The sequence below is a fragment of the Talpa occidentalis genome, unplaced genomic scaffold (assembly GCF_014898055.3).
Source record: "Talpa occidentalis isolate TD23 unplaced genomic scaffold, MPIMG_talOcc4v2.1 talOcc4.3, whole genome shotgun sequence".
NCBI classification, from domain to species: Eukaryota; Metazoa; Chordata; class Mammalia; order Eulipotyphla; family Talpidae; genus Talpa; species Talpa occidentalis.
Window position 1 is genome coordinate 27,960,333 of NW_023603184.1, and position 22,811 is coordinate 27,983,143.

A 22,811-nucleotide genomic window follows, 5' to 3' on the forward strand; every position below is an offset into this window, starting at 1 on the left:
ACTAGCTTGTGTGGTTATTGATGCTTGTTGCCAGTTGGGATCTCATTTAGGCTGTAGCTGGAACATCTTCCCATGTGGCTGCTTGGCTCCAGCAGGCCATGGTAGCCAGGTTCCAAATGTGAGTATCTTAGAGAGAGCCAGGTACAAGCTATATTCTTTCCTAACTCAGCCTGTTGTAGTCACAGGAAGTGACACAGGTTGGCCCATGTTAAAGGGGCTGCAGTCTGACTCCTGTTCTTACTGGAAGACAGATCAAAGAATTTGTGGGCACATTTTAAAGCCACCATATTGATATTTGAGCAGAGGTGGGGATATCCGGGAAAGCATATTTGAGGTGTAGTGTATAGAAATGCAAAGAGTCTGAGGTTGTAGATGCCTGATGGTTTCGTTTCCACTGTACAATGTCAGCTCCTTGAGAACAAGGGCTTTTTCACTGCTGTTTTCTCAGCACCTGCAACAGTATTTTACAGATAGTTGCAGTTCAGCTCTTATTTGCAAGTCAACCTTTTGACAACATGTATTAGAAACCTTAAATATGACTACATCTCCTACCATCCAATAATTCTTTGGGAAATTATTTTCAGGAAAAAAATTGTACAAATACATAAAACTATGAAAATTTGAAGTTGCCTACTTGTCTATTAATAGCAGATTAGTTAAATAAATTGTGGTCTCTATAATGGAACACTGCAGTTTTAAAGTAAATGTTTTGGCACAGAAAGAAGAGTAAGTGTTGTGGGATAGGGATCAGAATTTAAATAATGGTGTACAGAATGATCCTCTATAGTTAATAATTAATAAATCTCCTAGAGTATAATGAATGTGTCGGATGGAGAGGGATCTGATCATATATACACAAATTGTTAATAATTACCATAGAGGTTATTTTATTTTTATTTTCTTATATTGTTCATTTTTGTACAATAATTGGCTATCCCCTCTCTTGTAGTCCCCATAGTTCTGCCACCATATCACCTGTGAACAACCATCACCATATTCTCGTGTTCTTCCCTCCCTTATTGCCTTCCCTCCTTTCCCTTGAGTTATGCCTCAAATCTATGGTCAGCTTGTTAGTTTTGACCTTTTGTTCGGTTTCAATATAGTCTGCATATAAATGATACCATCTGATATTTATCTTTTTCCTTCTGACTTATTTTGGCTAGCATAAACCCTTCCAGCTCCATTCATGTTGCCGCAGAAGGCATGAGTTTGCCTTTTTTGATCACTGAGAATATTCCATTGTGTAAATATATCACAACTTTTTAGTCCATTCATCTATTTTGGGGCATTTGGGTTGTTCCCATATCTTGTTTCATTTCAAGTTAGTGTTTTTGTGTCCTTTGGGTAGGTTCCTAGGAGTGGCATTGCTGGATCATATGGTAGATCCATTTTTAGTGTTCTGAGGAGCCTTTCCCCACAGCTTTCCATAAAATGGTGGCTGGACCATTTTACATTCCCACCAGCAGTAAGAGGGTTCCTTTATCTCCACATCTTCTCCAGCATTTGTTGTTTCCAGTTTTTTTTAAATGTGGTTTTGATTGTATTTCCCTGATAATTAGTGATGTTGAACATTTTTTCATTTCTCTTGGCCATTTGGATTTCTTCTTTAGTGAAGTATCTTTTTATTTCTTTTACCCATTTTTTGATTGGGCCATAGGGGTTATGTAAGAGATGCTTTTCAAAAAAATTGTACCCTTAAATATTGCTATTTATATGTTTCTATTGTAAAAACAAGCAATGTGATGCTACTATGAGTGATGAGCACCTTTTAAGGCTATATTGCTCTTTTTATTAATTAAAAGGATGGAGGAAAAAATTTGTATAAAAACATGAAATTATGTACAATAAGGATAGTGATTAAAATAAGCTTGTCTCATAATAAGGAAAAGGTTTATATTAAGAGAAAAAGTTGTAGGAGGTAATATTATCTGCCATACGAAAAATCCAAATTTATAAACTAGCAAAATCAGGTTTCTTTGCAGAGTTTCTTTATGGACTCAAAATGTCATGACATGGAAAGAGAACAACAAATGTTGTATGATCTCTCTTATATATGGATTCCATAAAAACTGAACTCATAGAAACAGAACAGACTGGTAGTTGTCAAAGTTTTGGGCATGTGAAGTGCAGCATAATGACTATAGCTAACAGTACTATATCATATATTTCAAAATTACTAAGAGAGTAGATCTTAAAAGATACTATCACAATGAAAAAAGTTTTATAACTGATACAAGCATATCAATGATTTGATATACACATATATCAGTCACTATGGTGTATACCTTAAGCTAATACAATATATTTTAATTATATCCCAGTAAAAACTGGATATAATTACATGACTTAGAACATTTGATTTATACACAGATCTTATGCTATCAGTCTTTGTTACAGATGTGGTTGTTTTTCATGTTGTTATTTGTCATTATAGCACAGGTTTTCAGTAACCTTACATGTGTAACTGAGACAAAAGAATTACAAGGGTAATTTATGTATAATAATCCTAGATCATGTAATAATATTTTATTAACACACTTTTGTTTGCAAAAATGTCTTAGGTTTATAGTACTCATTTCACTGTCTTCACCTCTTTATTTTAAAGGAATAATTTGTAATTAATTTTGTTCTTATATACCATAGGATGTGTTTTGGAGATGCAGACAAAATATCTTTGATGAAATGAAGAAGAAATTTTTACAGGTAGACTGCTGATGTAATTGCTTTAGTGTGATAATCAGCAGAGCAAGTAACAACAGCATGTTAGTATTTTTATTTAATAACAAGGCATGTCTTAAGTTTTATGCTTGTTTGTTTTATTTCTATCTGATTTTAATAATAAAAGTCATCTTAAGTAAATACATGTTTAATTATCTCTTGTTTTTAACAAGTGAATGAGAAGGAAAACTGTAGACTAAAACCATGGAACCCTTTGTTTTGACTTTCTGTTGTGGTGGTATTTTTTACAGATATATTTATTTTCTGGAATATTAATAGTGCTGGAATTGAATAATTAATAATTTACAGTCAAACCCAAAAATCTATTTGAAGATTTAAATATAACTATTACCTTCCTGACAACCTGTATATACTACAAACCTAAACTTTCATGTGATGTATCATTCATGTATAATATACCATTATATTTACATATTACCTCATTTTCTTGAGGTCTGTTTAATACCAAGTTTTTTTTCTCCAAAGTTTTTCCTTTAATCTCTCCTGTCCTGCCCCAAGTGATCTGTAGCAAGGGACCACTTAAAAAAAGATCATGTAACATTAGAGCTTGCTGGGATGGGGTGGTGTTGGAATAGAGTAGAGGGAGTAACTTAAAAATAAAGTACCTTTTTTTTATATATGTTAGGACCTCCCATCACTAACCAAGGAATTGTCACTTGTTAAAGTAAAAATGCATTGCCTGGATGAGACTAGTAGTAGTAGATAAAAGGTGCTCACGTTTGTGTGTATTTTTTAAGTTTGCTACCATAACTTTATTCTTTGTAATAACATTGGGAGGAAGACAGTCTCAAGAGAAAGTGGGTTCCTTTATAGTGTTTTAAAATTCTTTGTCTTAATTTTTTTCTCAGGAGACTCTAAATCTTGGTAACTTTGTTATTAAATTGTTTTCTACATGGTAATGCCATTATGAATACATAGCACAGGATATTTACCTTGTTTTGTGTTTTTTAATAAGAAACACCTAGGAAGTATTTATTTATGAAATGATGAGGTTAACTTCCGAAAACTCAGAATTGAACTTAGAACTTTTTTTTTTAAACATTTAATATTTATTTATACAAACACTGGGTACAGTCAGAACCGCAGGAGGGTGAGAGAATTCACCAGAGCCAGAGCGGGGAACAGAACAGGCAAACCGATGAAATACACTGCTGAGGTGAGCAGCGGGCGCAGCAGGAGAGGTCTGCGCGCCATGTGGGACCCTTGCTGGTGGCTGGGGATCGAACCGGCGCTGCAGAGGCTGCGGGCAGCCTCACAGCCCAGCGTTCAACCGCTGCACCACCGGGGAGGCCCTGAATTTAGAACTATTAGGAATGCCAGGTAAAGGAGGCAAAATGACTTAAAATGCAAGCATGCCTTTGGCGGGGTCTGAGATTCCTTAAAACAGTTATTGTTTCTATAACTTCTATATATTTCTGTCATTCAGCCTATCTTTGGAAGAAAATGACTTCAGTGTTTTTAGCCCATTGTGTTTTACCCTTTTGTAAACAAGAAAGTGATTTACTCTTTTTTACTTTACTTTTTTCATGGATTCTTTCTTGGAACTTTGCTAGGAAATCTGAATTTGTTTATACAATGAGCATAGACAGAGAGAACACTCTTTTTTAGCATAGTGTTACTATAACTGCTGTTGACTTTGCCTTATCTCACAAATGTAGTATTGCTATAAATTGTCCACAGAATAAATAGTTTTAATTTATACTTTATGCCTTTTGCTGTAATTGGCTAGTTTTCTCTTTTGGAGAACATTGTACACTTCTAATAGCTCACTCATATTAAGTGTTTCCCTAAAGTGGAACATGTGGACCTCCCTTGTGGCCTAAGGTGTTAAAAGTCTCATTGCAACCACTGCTACTGCCTGAGTTCAATCCCCAGCAAGGGAACTAACCTACAAGGCATGCAGACCTCTCCTGTCTCTCCTGCTACTCACCTCAGCAGTGTATTCCAGTCGATCTCTCTGTTCTGCTCCCCATTCTTCTCTGGTTAATCCTCTCACCCCCCACACCTCTGGCCTGTACGCCAATTCTTTTGTACAAAAATGAAATAAATGGAACATGTATTTAGGCTTTTCTAAAACTTGTACTTGTTATCCCTTGCTCATCGTGGAACTTTTTTGACTCAAAACTTATGCTTCCTGGGCCTCCCTGGTGGCGCAAGGGGTTAAGCACTGCACTGTGAAGCTGTCCGCAGCCTCTGCAACAGGAGTTCGATCCCTGGCTGGCCAGGAGTAACCCAGATGGTGCAGCAGGCCTCTCCTGTCTCTCTTGCTGCTCCCCTCAGCAGTGTGTTTCAGTCAGTTTGCCTGTTCTGCTTCCCACTCTGTCTCTGGTGAATCCTTTTACCCCCTGCATCTCTGGCCTGTGCCCCAGCTCTTGTATGCATAAATAAATAAATCTTTAAAAAAAAAAAGCAACCATGCTTCCCTTCCTAAATTATGATGAGCACCAACATCACTACATCCTTCCCAGCTAGAACTTATGTGTGCTTAAATATATTTCAGTGTTATTTTTGTTATCTGTTGCGGTGGAATGGCCTATCCCAAAACTTAGTGGCTTAAAACAGCTACTAGTTTGTTGCTCACAGTTTTTTTTTTTTTTTTTTTGTCAAATAAAACTTTATTTGGATAGAATGTCTAGGAAGGCATTTCTCACATAGCATGCACCCCAGTGCTTTACTGAGTGGCTACTTTCTTTTTATGGATTATTAGGGCTTCTTTACAGCATGTGGTCCCAGGAGAGCTGAAATTCTTTTCATGGTGGCTGGCTTATAAATGGGAACATTCTAAGTGGTACAAAATCAGAAGCTGCTGATTTCTTAGGGTCCTACCTTAAAGCATAACAGTATCACTTATGTCACATTCCATTGGTTCTAGTCGGTTGTAAGACCAGCCCAGATTCATAGGAAGAGGAAAAAAGAAGTGGGGAAAAAGAATAGCAAAGAAATCTCTAATCTTTAAATCACCTCAAGAAAATGTTGCTTTGGGGCCTCCCTGGTGGTGCAGCAGGTTGAGTGCAGCGTTGTGAGGCTGTCCATAGCCTCTGCAGCGCAGGTTCGATTCCTGGCCAGTCAGGGAGAGTCCCACATGGCGCGGCAGACCTCTCCTGTGGCGTCCGTGTATTTCAATCGTCTGCCTGTTCTGCTCCCTGCTCTGTCTCTGGTGAATCCTCTCACCCTCCCACGCCTCTGGCTTGTATCCCAGCTCTTATATAAAAATAAATAAAAATCTTAAAAAAAAAAAAAAAGAAAATGTTGCTTTGTGTTTTTTGGTGAATAAATAGAATCAGTCAGAGGTAGAGCTCAAAGAAATTAAAAGGAAAGTTAGCTGCTTATATTTCCAAATTCTAAGAAATACCTTTGTAAGTTTAATTTTTTTTAAATCTGCATGTTTAAATTAGTATGTAGAGTTGTTTTTTTCCTTCCTGAAAAACTGTTATGAAATTATTGGTACATCTTATTGATGATGATATGTTAGAATTGAAAACTTTTTTCTTACTAATTTCTAAACAGGGCAAGGTTTGACAGGAAAAGTTCAGCTAATTGGGATTACTGCTGCAATAGTGATACAAAAAATTTAGATGCAGTCCATGCATCTGAGCCACATATAAACTTAAATTAGAAATAATGGACCAGGTATAAATAATGGGATTTATAGATGCTAAGAGTTTTTAAAAACAGAAGTTTTGTTTGCTTATTTAAGTTATCCTGTAATTGAATTCAAGAGTAAGCCATGATTGGCCCAGAAATTCTACTTAAATAGGAATCTTAAGGAGACTTGAAAATGCTTAAAGCCTTATGTAGATGTTCGTTATATATCTATTTTAAAGTAATTAAAATCTGGCTTATAAAAGTCATTAAAATAGAATTGATAAAAGAAGTCATTATTGATCCATGCAATAAAATACTATTCAGTTGTTGAAATGATGGGTTTGAAATAATCTGGCAGGGAAAGATTTTATTGACGTTTGTAAGTAAAGAAAAAAGTCACAATACAGCATGTGTATTCTAACCCATTGTTTGTATTTAAAGAGGGAAAACGCATGCATATGTGTATATGAAAAATATTTGGAAGAATATTCACCAAAAGGTTAATAGTTATCTGTGCATTATGGTTTTACAGATGACTTCCATTTTTTTTCTTTGTATGTTTGTATTCTAAAAAAAATTTGGAGCCTCCCTGGTAGCGCAAGGGGTTAAGACGCAGCACTATGAAGCAGCCACTGCTGGATGACTTTGATCCCTTGGCAGGGAAGTGACCCACATTCTCCTGACTCGGTCCACTGCTCCCCTCAGCAGTGTATTTCATTAGATCTGCCTGCTCTGCTCCCTATTCTGTCTGGTGAATCCTCTCATCCCCTGCACCTCTGACCTGTACTCCAGTAATCTTGTATGCATAAATAAAGAAATCTTAAAACAAAATTTGGAACAAAAATTTTTACTGTGATGCACAGAAAACTTGTTTTTGAATGGAATAAAAGGCATACATAAGATTAAATTTTGTTTATAATAGTACATTTAGTCTCTGGACAAGATTCCATTTGGGGGTAGTAAAAATCTGGCCATTATTATATTTTATACCTGGAAAACTTGAATCCACCTCTGAATTATGCTATTGAAATTAAAAAGCAGGTCTTTTGTAGTTGAAATTTATTTTGAGTTGCTCACTTTTTTATTGTAAACCAAAGTTTTAATAAAGGTGGATTTTATGTTTCTCAATTTGGGATTAAAATGTGAAAACAGTCCCCTGTTGTGCTAATATAACATCTTTAGTTATACATAACATCTGTTTTCTTTCAAAGAATTAGATTAGTAGAGTTCTTTTTTTGTGATCCTGTTATTTCATAGAAATGTATTTCTCCTTTCATTTTTAAATGTGCTGTTATTGGTAATTAAATACTTTGATTTGTCTGAAATGTAGTGCTGACTAATCTTTTTAAAGCATTATACTTCTTTTGTAGAAAGTTGTTTCTGTTCTAAAATAAACGGGTTAACTTGTATTTAAATAGTCTCCTGCAAATCCCAAATTATGTATAACATACAAAGTTTATTATTAATTATATTATTCCACCAAACAAGCAAAAACACTTTGCCCCTTAATCCTGTCTTCAATACTAGTCAGTAATAATTATTACTTAAAAATGCAGAGAAGCAACAAATGGTTAGGGCCGATATTATTATAAAAAAGAAGGAAAGAAATTCTTGCATGTGACACCAGTTTGTGTATATTTCTGTAGCGCCTTTTATGAGTTGGTGAGAGCTCCCCCAGTTAGATCACTGATGCATTAACTTTGTAGGAAAGCAATGTTTACATAATCAGATTTATATATTAAAATCGTGTTCTAGATTGAAGGAGGGTAATATTGGAAGAAGTTAACACTCAGGAAGCTATTGCCATCATCTTCATGTAAGATTCTGACTAATACAGGTAGAAATAAAAAGGGAAGGGCCTCCTTGGTGGTGCAGCAGGTTGAAGGCAGCACTGTGAAGCTGACTGCAGCCTCTGCAACACAGGTTCGATTCCTGGCCGGCCAGGGAGATACCCACATGGTGTGGCAGACCTCTCTTGCCACTCCTGCTGCTACTCTCAGCAGTGTCTTTGGTCCATCTGCCTGTTCTGCTTCCCACTCTGTCTCTGGTGAGTCCTCTCACCCTTCCCAGACCTCTGGCCTGTACCCCAGTTCTTGTATAAATAAAAATAAATCTGGAAAAAAAAAAGGAAATAAAAAGGGGAGATAGTTCAAAAGGTATCATGTAGGTAGAAATGATTGACTTTGGTGGTTTTACGAGGGAAAGAAGAGGGAAAGGGGCCTCCCTGGTGGTGCAAGGGGTTAAGCACAGTACTGTGAAGCAGTCCGCAGGCTCTGCAGCATGAGTTTGATCCCCGGCCGGCCAGGGAGCAACCCACATGGTGCAGCAGACCACTCCTGTCTTGCCTGCTGTTCCCCTCAGCAGTGTATTTCAGTCACTCTGCCTGTTCTGTTGCCCACTCTGTCTCTGGTGAATCCTCTCACCACCCCTGCACCTCTGGCATGTACCCCAGTTCTTGTATGCATAAATAAATAAATCTTAAAAAAAAAAGAAGAGGGAAAGGATGAGGCAGTCACTCAGCTCTGGTTTCAGCAGCAGATGGACATTCTACCATTCACTGAGTTGGTAGAAGGAAGGAAAAAACTTCCACTAGAATATCTGATGACGCCTACTACCCTGTGGAAAATGGAAAAGGAAATCCATGTCTTTCAATAGCTTGCAGGTTAGCTTCTTTGAGAAAAATCTGTAAAAATTTTTGTCTTGCTAATTACTGAGCTAGCTGAAAAAGAAGGAAGGAGAATTTGTGACTTATTTCCTTCTACATTGGCAATTGGAAAGTTCTTTTTCCCTCACTTTGGATAAACTAGTCAACTCTTAATATATTGATAAAAGGGCTTTTTTGATGTTTGTTTTATGGTTGCATCAATATAAAAGGCAGTAGGCCTGGCTATCTATGTCCTACAGCTATGAATTTTATAATCTTAGACAATACTCACTGCATTTTTGCACATTTTCCTCTTTGTTTCTTTCGGGAACCTAGAAATGCTTGATTTGACTGAGCTAGCATGGCAATGACTTACTTTTAAGGACCTGGTTTTGTTATTTTCAATTGACAGTTGCTTAAGTCTTAATATTTTCATGGCTTGTTGACCATAGATTTGCAACCTTAAAAGGTGAGAGCAAATACCTGTAAGACTGTTGATTCTTAAATATATCCCAGTTTTTCCAAAAGAAAGATATGGGGCCTTATGACATATGCATTAGAATATGTTGTCAATCTAACAAAAAGTAATGCCAGCACAAAGAAAATAATATTTTGTGTTTTTACTATTTAATCATAGAAAATATGACTAATTATAGTTTTGTTTTCCTTTAAAGATAAATAATTTTATTTTAAATTTCAGATAGAAAATGCTGCTGAAGAACCTAGAGTCTTATGTATAATACAAGATACTACTAATTCAAAGACAGTGAATGAACGGATCACTTTAAACTTACCAGCTTCTACTCCACTCAGAAAGCTCTTTGAAGATGTGGCCAACAAAGTAGGCTACATAAATGGAACCTTTGATTTGGTGTGGGGCAATGGAATCAATACTGCTGATATGGTAAAAATCTAGACTTAAAGTATATTCTCCTGAGCTACTATTAATATAGTATAGTTATAATGTTGCTGATATTAATGAGTATATTAACTCCTAGAACCTTTCTTAATATCATTAGCAAGACTGTAACAATTACATTTAGAGCAACTCCATGTACAACTCAATAATTAGATCCCTCTTCATTCTGGATTCTACATCTGCTTATCCTAAAGTTTGTATAATGTAATTTCTTCAGTTTTTTTAATTCATGTAAGATGACTATCATAATATCAACTACAGAAAATTTTGCAGTGTTTGCTGAATAAAATGATTGTCACTTTTTTAAAATTAAAAAACAGGATATAAAATCATGTAATTTAATACCTAATTTTTAGAAAAGAAGAAAAAAATGTATATAGAAGGAAAAAGAAGTGGAAGGATATACACCACTTACCGTACAGTTAGGCTCCTGATCAGGAAGATTGGTGGTACCATTACTTATGGCATTCACAGTCCAGTTGTATAGATAAGGTGTGTCATCAAATAAGTACACAAACACGTTTTAAGGACTGTATTAGAAATTTGGTATGAGTGCAAAGAGGAGATGTTGATTAGTTTTGCTTTTAGAAGTGGTAAAGGAGACTGTTGAGTTGGGTCTATTCTGCAGTATTAGGAGAATACTCCAAACAGTTTTAAATTTTTGTTTCCTTAATTCATATTAGCTCTGCATACTGTTGTTAAAATATTTTCAGTCATCTTAAATCATAGTACTCATGTCACTTTCCAGTTCAGAAACTTTAGTGAGTACTCATTGTCCTCTCATTAAAAACCTTATTTTCTAGGTTAGCATTCAAAGCAAGGTACAATTCGTCCTTTGAATCTTTGTACTCTTTTCTCCCAGATACTGGACTAATTAATTTTCCCACAACAAATTCCCCATACTTTTCCATCTTCATGTTTTGCTTATATTACCTCTTCCTGTTCTGTGCTGCTATTGCTCTTAAGTTTTCCAGGAAAATACCTATAATGGTAAATGAGCCAGATATATGTGTCCCCATGTTAGGAGGGCATAGTTTTAATTTAACCAATTAATTGATTTAGAAAAATCAAGTGTTGCTTTGCCTTTTTTTCATATTCCATAATACATTTGTGTTTTTAAAAATACAAAATTAATGTCTTAAGTTAGGCAACTTTTTACTTCTGAAATTGACGGGTAAATTTGATAGTCCAACAAGATTAAAGAGAAACAATATTTAATCTGAAATTTTGAATATTCTATTGTATATCACTGTGTAATCTCTTATGTTGCCTCTTTCATTTTAAAGGGTAGTTTTATGCTCTCCTTTATCTCTACCCAAGTTCAAAGTATTTTTACTAGTAAGAAACCTAATTTGATGTTTGCACATACCACTTTAAAAATAATCTCTTTCTCTTTGTTCTCCTGTTGCACTTTTTACCCTGCTGTGTCACTTATCATAGTCTCCTTTATTATAGTTCTTATTCACTTCTGGTTTTGGTAGAATGTAAGACTTTTGATGACTGGAACTTCATAGTATTAACTTTATATCTCCCACCCCCCTCCCCAGGCATTCAAAAAGTATTTGTTAAATTAACATCTACAATATCTTAAAATATCTATCAGAATTACCTATTCTTCTTTCTTTACTTAGAACTTTCTGAAGTACTCAATTTCTGAATATATATATATATATATATATATATATATTGCTACTGTTCATTTCTACAGGTATACTCTCCCACCTTCTTAGTGACAATGTTGATGTATGCATCTCTTAAAAATCTCCATTTAGCTAACCACTACCTTGTACACACAGATGTTTATTAAAGTAAAACTTTTGTGTTCAGGTTTTATCATCTGATCTTTATATGTCTCAGTTTTTTCTATGGGATGAAATGTTCCCATAGACACCTTTTCTCTTTCCATGCAGCTTCTTTCAGCTTTAGTTTTAGGTTTTCTATGTCTATTTTTCTCATGAATTTCTAGATGTGAGCCAAAATTAAGAGATAGGTCATATAAGTTTGTAATTCTATTTCCTTGACACCTAACTTGCACTTATTATGTGACTGGTATTGTTTTAAAACTTGGCTCTATACAAATATCTCATTTAATCCTTATAACCACTTTATGATGTAGGTGCTATTACAGTTTCATATTGTGGGTAAGGAAGCTGAGTAATGGAGAAGTGAAATAACTTGCCCAAAGTCACTCAAATAGCAAGTGACAGAATCTTAAAAATTTTTTTATTCTTAATATTTGTTCTTTCATATATTAATTTCCAGAGAAATAAAGGTGTTTCCATAAAATAAGTCCTTCTAAGGAGATATTTCTTACATCTTTGAAATGTTACAGTTTTAAAATAGAAGAATAGAGTGTTCACCCCATCCCTCAGTTTTCTCAATAGTAGACTGGAGTGTGGAGGTGAATAGGTTATGGATCATAGAGAATTCCATCTCTCAACTAAAGTGTATCAGGTTGAGAGTTAAGATTAAAATTGCCATAGCAATAAAAGGTGTAAAGACTAAGTTTCAGAAATGTTTAATTTTCAATTTAGTGATCACTCTATTCCTTCAGGTCCTCTGCATCCTGGGAATGGACTTGATATACATGTCACGTGTCCTAGAGACAGTTTTTATAAAGGGATATTTCTGATGGTGCACAGTTAGTTATATTACATAATTATTTTGGTTGAATTGCTTATTCTGTTGCTTATATGGCAATTCTTATTATTTATCAATGCATGTTTTTTAGTCTTTAGTTATATAAAAATTATATAATTGAATTACTATGTAAGTAACTTATAAAGTTATATTTAGTTATAGTGCATATGTTATATGAGTATCTTAATTTTCATGAAAATCCAATAAATGCTATATTTGCATACAGTTTAGAAACCATAGAAACACAAATATATAAAATTCTTTTTGTGTATACTACTTAGCCTTGCCTTTTGTTCAGTTTTATAGATGTGAAAATGGACATCTGGAATAACTTGTCAGTACAGCCATCCCAGTTCATGAATAGATGAGTTAATTCCTAATCTGGATTACAGAAATACTAGAATCTTTATTTAAAAACAAACAAAAAAGTTTGAGCCAGTAAATGTAGATACGTGTTCATGTATATATTACTGATTTTGTTGTTACAATTAATGTTTCTTGTAATCTGAGTTATTTTATTTTATGCCCACAGGCTCCACTGGATCATACCAGTGACAAGTCTCTTCTTGATACTAATTTTGAGCCAGGAAAGAAGAACTTTCTGCATTTAACAGATAAAGATGGTGAACAGCCTCAAATACTGCTGGTAAACTATTTGGAAACCAAATTCATAATTTTACCACTTGGGAAGTAATTTTCCAGGAAGGAAGAGAGATATATTTTGTAATTTATGTAATTGTAATTATGTAATTTGGTGTTTATCCCAATTCTGTTTATCACTAGTGGTCTTATAGATCATCTAATCCAGTTAACTCCTAATTTCAGGGGCATTCCCCATAGAGAATTTTTGTCTTTTAAAGGGGTGGGCATGTATTAGTTAAGAAGCTACTTTGAAATACTTTTGTCCTAATTAGATGTTATCGAAGGCAAATCTTTTCTGAGGTTACACATGTGGGATGAGACTACTTTGTAGAGGACCTGGGTTGGAAAAGATTAAGAATACCTGACCTGGTTTACCTTGCTGTTCGAGCTAAGGAAATTAAATCTTAGGGAGTTTATAGACTTTTTCAGAATTCCTCTCTTCAATGAAACTTTCCTCAGGAAAAAAAACTTCTTTCAGTTACTTTTCATTTAGAGGTCTATTGTGATTTAGAATGCCTCTCAACAATAAACAATAATTAAACTCAGATTATCCATACTGGGGGAATGCCAGAATAAATCTCATCATTTTTTTTTTCATATCATGAGAAGATTTTGCTTAGTCTGAGTGTCATTGGAACTTAAATTAGGAATTAATTTCAGGAACTCTGATTCACTTTTATTTTTAAAAACAGTAAATATTCTGCTCTTATCTTAATTGCTTGTGCTGCTTTTATATCCCTTTTCCATATCTTCCTCATTTCAATTGAGAGCTTCTAATAATAGGAAACTATCCATCTATTCCAACAATTATCAAGTATCCCCTACTAATCAGGCCTACTTGACAAAAATGATGTAAAAATGAATGATAAACTTATCAGGAAGTTCACATTTGGTATACTTGATTTGTTAGTACCCAAAATCTCCCAAATAAACACAATTTGAAAAAGAATCAAAGAAAATTGAGAATGTAAGAACTTTAAAGGATATAGGAGCGTCTTTCTAATAAGTGTTTTTGTATTGGGCAACTTTCAAGCCTTCCTACAGGAAATGGTGACTGAAAATCATGGAAGTAACAGTAATGGCCTGGTCTTTTTTCCATCTCAGCAATTACTATAACTTTTTTAAAAAAAGTTAAACAACATCTGCCATTCATTAAATTCTGGTTGAATTGCATTTTAGGAGGATTCCAGTGCTGGGGATGACAATGTTCATGACAGATTTATAGGTCCACTTCCAAGAGAAGGTTCTGTGGGCTCTACCAGTGATTATGTCAGCCAAAGCTACTCCTATTCATCTATTTTAAATAAATCAGAAACCGGTAAGATGTAATATTATTATTATTGTATTTTCATAAAGTCATAGGCCTTAGATCCAGAATAACTTGGGTATCTTAAGCCTGATTTCATTTTATGGATTTGAAAACTGAGACCCAGAGCAAGATCACTATTTAGCAGAAGTGAAGTTAGAACTAGGATGTGTATTCCCTTCAACCCATTGTTGTTTTACTCTATGGTTTTGGGATTTTTTTTCCCCCTCACTATTTTAGAGTAAACAGTATTGTGTTTTGAAGGAAAACTTTCTTTTTGTAATTTTCTCAACTTAACCTTAAAGTTTTTTTTTTTTTTTTTTTTTTATAGAGGCATGTTTTTTTATTTATTTGTTTGTTTGTTTGTTTGTTTTGTTTATACATGCACTGGGTACAGTCAGAAGCGCGGGAGGGTGAGAGAATTCACCAGAGCCAGAGCAGGGAGCAGAGCAGGCAGAAGAACCGAAGTACACTGCTGAGGGGAGCAGCGGGCGGCAGGAGAGGTCTGCGTGCCATGTGGGACCCTCCTCCGGTGGCCGGGGAGCAGCCGGGGATCGAACCGGCGCCGCAGAGGCCGCGGGCAGCCTCGCAACCCAGCTCTCAACCGCTGCGCCACCGGGGAGGCCCTTAACCTTAAAGTTTTGAAGTTGACTTTGTCTGGAAAGGAATGCTTCTGTTTCCTACTTTTGGATTAGAATAGACTATAGGAGATATTTCAATTTTTTTTTTTTTTTTAATTTTTTTTTTTTTGGTGGGACTCTCGCCGGTGGCCGGGGATCAAACTGGCGCTGCAGAGGCTGCGGGCAGCCTCACAACCCAGCGCTCAACCGCTGCGCCACCAGGGGAGGCCCGGCGATATTTCAGTTTTGAAGTTGATGGGTCAGGACTATTTTATTAGACTTCTCTGTGTTGTCTTTTAGTTTTAGTCACATGTTTGTAATTAGTCATGTAATTTAAAAATTCATATTAGTTTTTTCCCAAACATGTTTAAACCTAGATTTTTAAAAATTTTCAGTGTATTAAGCTGGTGAAATTGTTTTATATATGCAAATATACTTCATTAACATATATAATGTTAATTGCCTAAATATATAATCTGAATACTTTTTACAGAATCACTTTATATTACTATAAAACTTTGCAGTAGAGAGAAAGAAAACTGAAGAGTTATATTGCAGGTTTTGTTTTGATGTGATCGGTAATCTTTAAAAATAGTTTCCTCATAGCTAATAGTTTGTGCAAGATTAATGGTGTGTATTTTCTGGAAATATGGGATCATTTATATCAATAGAACTTTTTACAGCAAACTACCGAGGATAAAAGAGAATCTAATTATTTTCTATTTTAGGTAATAGGGGTTAATAAAGCTGTTTCTCATTACACTATTTAGAGTAGTGACTTTCAGATTTCTAGGTTTTAAAAATCATTTCTGGATACTTGTTTAAATGTAGATTGGCATTATTGCCCATAATACTGATTTAATTACTCTGGAGTAGACTGGTAAATTTCATTCTATTTATTTATTTTTGAGATTTGTTTTTATTTATGCATACAAGAGTTGGGGTACGGGCCAGAGATGCAGGGGATGTGAGCATTCACCAGAGACAGAGTGGGGAACAGAACAGGCGGACTGACCGCTATACACTGCCGAGGGGAGCAGCGGGCGAGCCAGTAGAGGTCTGCTGCGCCATGTGGGCTGTTCCCTGGCCGGCCGGGGGTGGAACTCTGTGCTGCAGAAGCTGGGATTGCCTCGCAGCGCGGTGTTCAACCCCTGGTGCCACCAGGGAAGCCCAAATTTCATTTTATTTTAAGTGGTGTATACCCTAGATTATTCTGAGGTAGTTGGAATAATTTGAAAAAGTTTCATATTTAACAAGTTAGGATTCCTGAATTATTTCCTTTTATATTATGACCACCAGTTCAGTCCTTCTTGCACAAAGTATTTACAGAACTCCTACTTTGCATTGTGTACTATATGACTCTCTGATATCAGTCTTTAAATTCCTAGAGGCTAAAAGTGTATTTGTTAAAAAAGTTTCTCATTGTTGTAGAGTTTCTCATTGTTGAAGACAATATTGCTAATGGAAACTACTTTAGGGATTTTACTTTTTTGTGTTTTATTTTCCCCAAATGTATATTTGTAAAGATAGGGGGATTGTATTTTGCAATGCTATTAAGTAGTATTTTAATGTAGAATTTTAAATAGCTGATAAAGTATTTTTATGATTAGGAATTTAAACTATATTACTGATACTTTGGTGAACATTCTTGTATATTTATTTTATTTTTGTCTCTGAGAATTTCCTCAGGGTAAGTTCCCAGAAATTGGATTGAGAAGTTGAAATTTACTTACAAATACTTAAAGATATTTGATATATTATGTAATCATAGTCTTCATTCCCAGTTATTTTTCCTCACCTACCTATACGGCATTTCTTTTTCCTACCCATAAATTTTCCTCCAGTATTCTGAAATTGCCTTTCTGAATTAGTTTATAAACATCTGGAGGAATTGTGCTTCAAAAATTGTTAGTGACTATTTGCATTTTTCTTCAGAAATTAATGTAAATCTTCACACTATGCTAACCATGTTTCCATGAATGTTTTCATTGGAAATATTCTCATGATATTATTACCTCATTTCTCCATAATACAGGACTAAACATATTCTTCCACGTCTCTCTTGCTTACCAGGTCCCTTTGATCGCTAGCTGCTGTTGATAGGAGATGTTCTGTTGATAGGAGATGTTGTTGGGGGGGGGGGGCTAAATTTTGATGGATAACAAGTGGACTCTTAAGTGATTGGGAATTATGTGACTAGAGTGTTCATTACTTAAATCCATGTTATCTGTCCTTGGCAAGTTTCTTTACCAATTACTTCATCTACTCTAGGAGTTGACCTTTTGCATTCTACTTCATGTGGCTTATTTGGTTCTGTTCAAGATTTCTTTTTGCATACGCCCTCTATAGCATGGCATACATTCTCATATTCTTCTCCTTTACTGGTTTATAATTGGGAGACTGAATCAGCTGTTTCAGATATAAACCCGCTTGATAATAGTTGTCATTTGAAGTTTGTTGACTTAGAGAATACATAATTACAAAATAATTCTATTACTTCAGTAGCACTTTTATTAGTCTCACTAAAATCTAAATGCTGTAGGAAAATAGTAGTACACTTAAGTGAGACACCATTTATTCTATTGTAAATATGGCATTAAATCAAATATAGACTACAGGGCCTCCCCTGTGGCACAGCGGTTGAGTGCTGGGTTGTGAGGCTGCCTGCAGCCTCTGCAGCGCCGGTTTGGTCCCCGGCCACCGGCGAGGACCACCACATGGCTTGCAAACTTCTCCTGCCACGCCCGCTGCTCCCCTCAGCAGTGTACTGCTCCCAGCTCTGGCTCTGGTGAATTCTCTCACCCTCCTGTGCTTCTGACTGTGCCCAGTGCTTGTATAAATGAATAAATAAATTAAAAAAAAATCAAATGTAGACTACCATAGGTTTCTCTCTCTTTTTTAATTGTAATAAAGCATTGGCAAAAATTGTTACAACTTTTCTTTCTTTTAAACCCCTTCCTTTTATCACTCTTTGTTTTTATGTACAGGTAAGGGAAACAAGGTCACATAGAATTGACACATAATTTGTTTTTAGATACACAAAGTACAATAGTAATATTCATTTACTTTTTAAGATTACTAGAAAGAGTGGTTGTCCTTGTGCCAGACTGAGGTGGAACTGGGGAAGGAGAAGAGAATGCTTAGGTGGCCTAGCGGAGGAGAGAACAATCTGTCCTTTGGGCCAGTGCATTCTTGTTTATGGGAAAGAGTCGGTTTATATAAACTAAGAATGAATACTAATGATTTGCATTATTAGTAATCAAGCCAGATGTCATATAGTTCTGTGTTACTGGTTAAGTTTTATACCTTTATTCCCTCTGTGCACCCGATACTGTGATAAGTAGTAGAATGGAGAAATAAATCAGATTTACCCCTCACCTCATAGCTTGATGGGGAAGACATAAATAAAAAAGGTAATTGCAGAACAATGAGATGAAGGTTCTGATATGGATTTTGGATGGTATGAGGGAATTAGTAGACAACTCAGAGTTGAAGGTGGTTAGGAATTGAAGGAGTATATAAACACACATATACAGTGTTTACAGTGTTCTTAAAATAAAGATGAAATGCATTAGGAATCAAATATTAAGTAAGTCTTAGTCCAACGTGAAAGGCAAATAACTACTTGGTCTCTTGTTATAATCATACAAGTGTGGATAATGTGGGATCTGTTCCTCTTTTCCACAGCTGACCAACCTTCATCATGCATATTTGTTGGGCCATTGCTCACCTCCTTTGGGAACATAGTAATCCACCAAGGCTACTACAGTTTCTCAAGATATTTTTTATAATTGTTAGAAAATTCAAAACATTTTACAAAGCTTTAGTGGACATCTCCCATATCTATTGAGAAAAAATTTAGGTTTTCTTTGAGAACACCAAGTCATTCATTATTAAGTTGGAGTAAATAAGTTTATTGAACAAGGTGTTCATCACATTTTGCTCAAATAATGAGGTATAACTGAAATAAAAATATTTATTTTGTTTATATGTGTATTTCATATACTGGACTTACCCTACTTTAATGGAGAAATTTCAGAAATGTTCTCAACAATGGCAACTATTTAAATGTGTAAAGCTAAGTACTTTTAATCATTCACTTGCATTTTCAGTTCATGTAAATTTCTCCTTCCCCTATCCCCTTTCATTGTTTGTCCTTACTTCTTTATTTACTTTGTAGTCTCTCTGCATAGCACTCTGATCTATAGAATCTCATTGTTTATGGTCTTGTTAAAATAGTAGAAGTTACTCTTAATATGTAATAATGAATTTATCTTGTTATTAATTCTTGGTAGAAATTGGTTTATAGGACCTGATGATTGGCGTAATACAAGCTTCCTATATTGGGGATGCATGGTATTTAAAATGAACCCGTTTATACTTTACATTTTAATCCATAACTTACAGATTTGAGGAACAAAGATAATTTTTATATTAATAAAATGTATGCAATATTAAACATGCTTTTAAATTTTCATGAAGTATTATATATCCCATGTACTTTAGGGCATATAACAAAATAACCTGACTTTATCTTAGAAATAAGGTTTATGCAGTGTACATATTAGGAAAAAAATGTCTTACATGCTGCTGAAAAAAATTGAAATAATTTTCAACCAAGTTACTTTAACCTCTCAATATCTACTTGTATTAAGTTCTTACTAACTTACTATTTTTTAATGTAAATACTGATTTATGTGTATTTGTGTTTTCTTTTTAAAGGATATGTGGGATTAGTAAACCAAGCAATGACTTGCTATTTGAATAGCCTTTTGCAGACACTTTTTATGACTCCAGAATTTAGGAATGCATTGTATAAGTGAGTATTCAAAAAAATCTTGTAAATAAAACTGACTTAGGAATGAAGGTATAATTTCTGACTAATAAAATCTAACCATATTGCACTTTTTGGTAATTTCGGGGCATTTCTCACTTTAGAAGACAGCACCTTCTTGTATAGTATGTAAGAATCTTAAAAGAGAGGTTGATTTATAAAAAATTGTGAGAGAGAATCAGAAGTACATAGATATATCATAGGATAAAATTTGTAAGGTTTACATTTAGGATAAATTAACAGATTTTAACTTCCCTTGCTTATAACTTTAACGCCCTTTTGAATAAGTATGTTACTTGCTTAAGATAATCTGACTATGTAAACCATATTCTCTTTTTCCTTCACTTTTCAATTTAAGAAACAAAGTTGTCATTTAAACTTCTCTGTGTGTGTGTGTGTGTGTGTGTGTGTGCGTGTGTGTGTGTTTCTAAAAGACTGTCATCAGATGTCTAAAAATGCTCTATGGAGGAAGTCCATATTTAAATAAATTCTAAAGTCAGACATTGTAATGAGCATACTATTAAAAGACATTTAATATACCCTTACCCTTTATTTTTGAAAGACATTTTGAAGTAAAATAAATTGATTTTCCCCCTTTTATTATCTTTGAGTAATATCTTTGAAATTATTATAAATAGGAGTTAGAGTATTGAATAATGAGGTGAATTGATGGACTCTGGAGCCCAAAACTAGAACAAACTGATCAGTTCAGGGTAAAATGCCTGCTTTGGGAAGTAGTGCATCATAAGGGGATCCCAGGAATAGGATTAACCATGAATTCTGATACCCTGAAAATAGTCTGTAAATTCATAGCACTGTGGAGAGGAATAAGCACATAGTTACTAGGGCTCTTCATTCAGCAACCATACGTTGGATGCTATATAATAAGCACTCTTAGGCCTGGAGATTATAGTCATGGATAAGACATAGCTCGCTTGTATAAGTGAGCTCATTGACACAGTTGTGTGTGTATGTGTGCATGTGCATGCGCACGGGCCTGCCATGAAGAAAATAAAGCAGGGTAATGCAGGAAGAGTAACTGTCAGGCAGTGAGGTGGGTAATCAGGAAGGGTCTCTCTGAGGAAATAATCTCTGAGTTGTAGACCTCACAGGGGCCAGTCCTGTGAAAATTTGGGGAAAGAAATTTTAAGGCACAAGTGCAGCTTTGCCTTTGAGGAACAAAAAAACTTCATTGTAACTGGAGTCCAATGAATAAGGAGATGGAGTGAGAGAGTTAAAGAGGAAGGCCTGATGCCTTAGAGATTGTGAAAAAAGAATGACGTCTGCTGTAGATGGGGAAACAAAGCCTGAGAGTACTGATGATGTTTCATAACTTAGAACTAAGAAAGGGCTGCTCCTTAAAAAGATTGGACCTCCCTGGACTACAGACAGAGTAACTCTTAAGTGTGAAGGGTTCTTTTTGTTACTTTTCCCTCTTTAGATGGATTAAGCACATTGTTTTAGGACAATTTATATATTGACTTGTGGGATTGCTTTGAAAGTAGGGTGCTGTGGCATAGTTAAAGCAGGCATGGATGGAAGAGGGTGAGAATGAAGATGGTGGCAGTGGTTAAGATACTAAAGATTATAAATTGATAGGGCTTAATGATAAACTGATTTAGAAGTAAAGGAAAGGGAAAAATCTAATATGGCATCCAGATTTCTAACTTAGGTAACTGGAAAACAGCAAGTACCAGCAGGATTTAAAACTTTTTAAGTTATTTCTACCAGGACTAAAGGTCAGGTGAGAATTCAGTTTTATATTACAGTGATTCCTCCTCATTAGTGAATTTCCCTTGGAAGAATTTGAAGCATTTAAAATTTTGTCTTCAGTGTTTCTTCATAGCTGCTTATAGAATTTTAGATGCTTTGATGTAAATTATAAATCCCTCTGCTAAAGAAAATATGAGTAACTCTTTTAGTCTCACAAATGTCAGTAGAATGCATTTCACTTTTTTTCTAATCAAAACTTCCCTGTAAACATCTATATGTTTTATCAGTCCTTTGTTTTAACCCTCTTGTCTTCTATATTTAATCCCTAGCTCTCTTCTTGATTGTGTAAAAAAGAGGGACAGGATCACAGAACTGCAGCTTTTAAGTCCTAAATTAAGAAAAGTATTGAAACTTGAACAGAAGGTCACACCATAATTAAGGAAAAACTATGGGGACTACACCTGAGAAAAGAAAGCAAAATTGTACAAAAATATAACTATGATGTAAAATATATATAAATAAATTATAATAATAAAAAATTAAGGGAAAAAAAGGCCATTAGTATATTTGTGTGCTGCAGCAGAAAAAATTAATGCTCTCGCCTCTTTTTGAAACTATGAAAGGAGTAAGGAAATGTAATAATTTTTTTTTAAGATTTATTTATTTATGCATACAAGAGCTGGAGTATAGGCCAGAGATGCAGGGGGGTGAGAGGATCCACCAGAGACAGAGCGGGGAACAGAACAGGCAGACTAGCTGAAATACATTGCTGAGGGGAGCAACGGGCAAGACAGGAGAGGTTTGCCTCGCCATGTGGGTTTCTGCCTGGCCAGCTGGGGATTAAACTTGTGCCACAGAGGCTGTGGATTGCTTCATAGTGAGTTGCTTAACCCCTTGCACCACCAGGGAAGCCCTCGAAAGTAATAATCTTATTGCCAATTTAAGATATAAGGAATCACTAATATTGTCCTTATTTAATATTTTGTCTTTGGTATTTTATTGAATATAAAATTAGTGTAAGGGCTTTTGTTGGTACGTAACCAACTTTAGTCCTACAATCTTATTTTTTTCCATGACATCTTAAGTTCTTCAATTGTAAATTTGCTTATTTTTGTAGCAGGCCCTGAAACTAGGGCTGTACTGTTATGAAAGGAAAAATCTTATCTGAA

At 35.0% G+C, this 22,811-nt stretch overlaps 1 protein-coding gene across 3 annotated transcripts in view; it reads left to right on the forward strand.

Moving 5' to 3' along the window:
* The window catches only part of USP47 (ubiquitin specific peptidase 47), a 96,361-nt gene that overhangs the window by 23,961 nt on the left and 49,589 nt on the right, over positions 1-22,811 (forward strand). The window contains exons 2-6 of one of the 3 annotated variants that reach the window (XM_054699373.1): positions 2,644-2,703; positions 9,669-9,872; positions 13,060-13,173; positions 14,349-14,487; positions 19,818-19,914. In XM_054699373.1, the coding sequence (XP_054555348.1) occupies positions 2,644-2,703; positions 9,669-9,872; positions 13,060-13,173; positions 14,349-14,487; positions 19,818-19,914 (614 nt within the window). Of the gene's footprint in view, positions 1-2,643; positions 2,704-8,901; positions 8,987-9,668; positions 9,873-13,059; positions 13,174-14,348; positions 14,488-19,817; positions 19,915-22,811 lie in introns of those variants that run through there. The other 2 variants (XM_054699374.1, XM_037522669.1) reach the window with 2 other exon arrangements.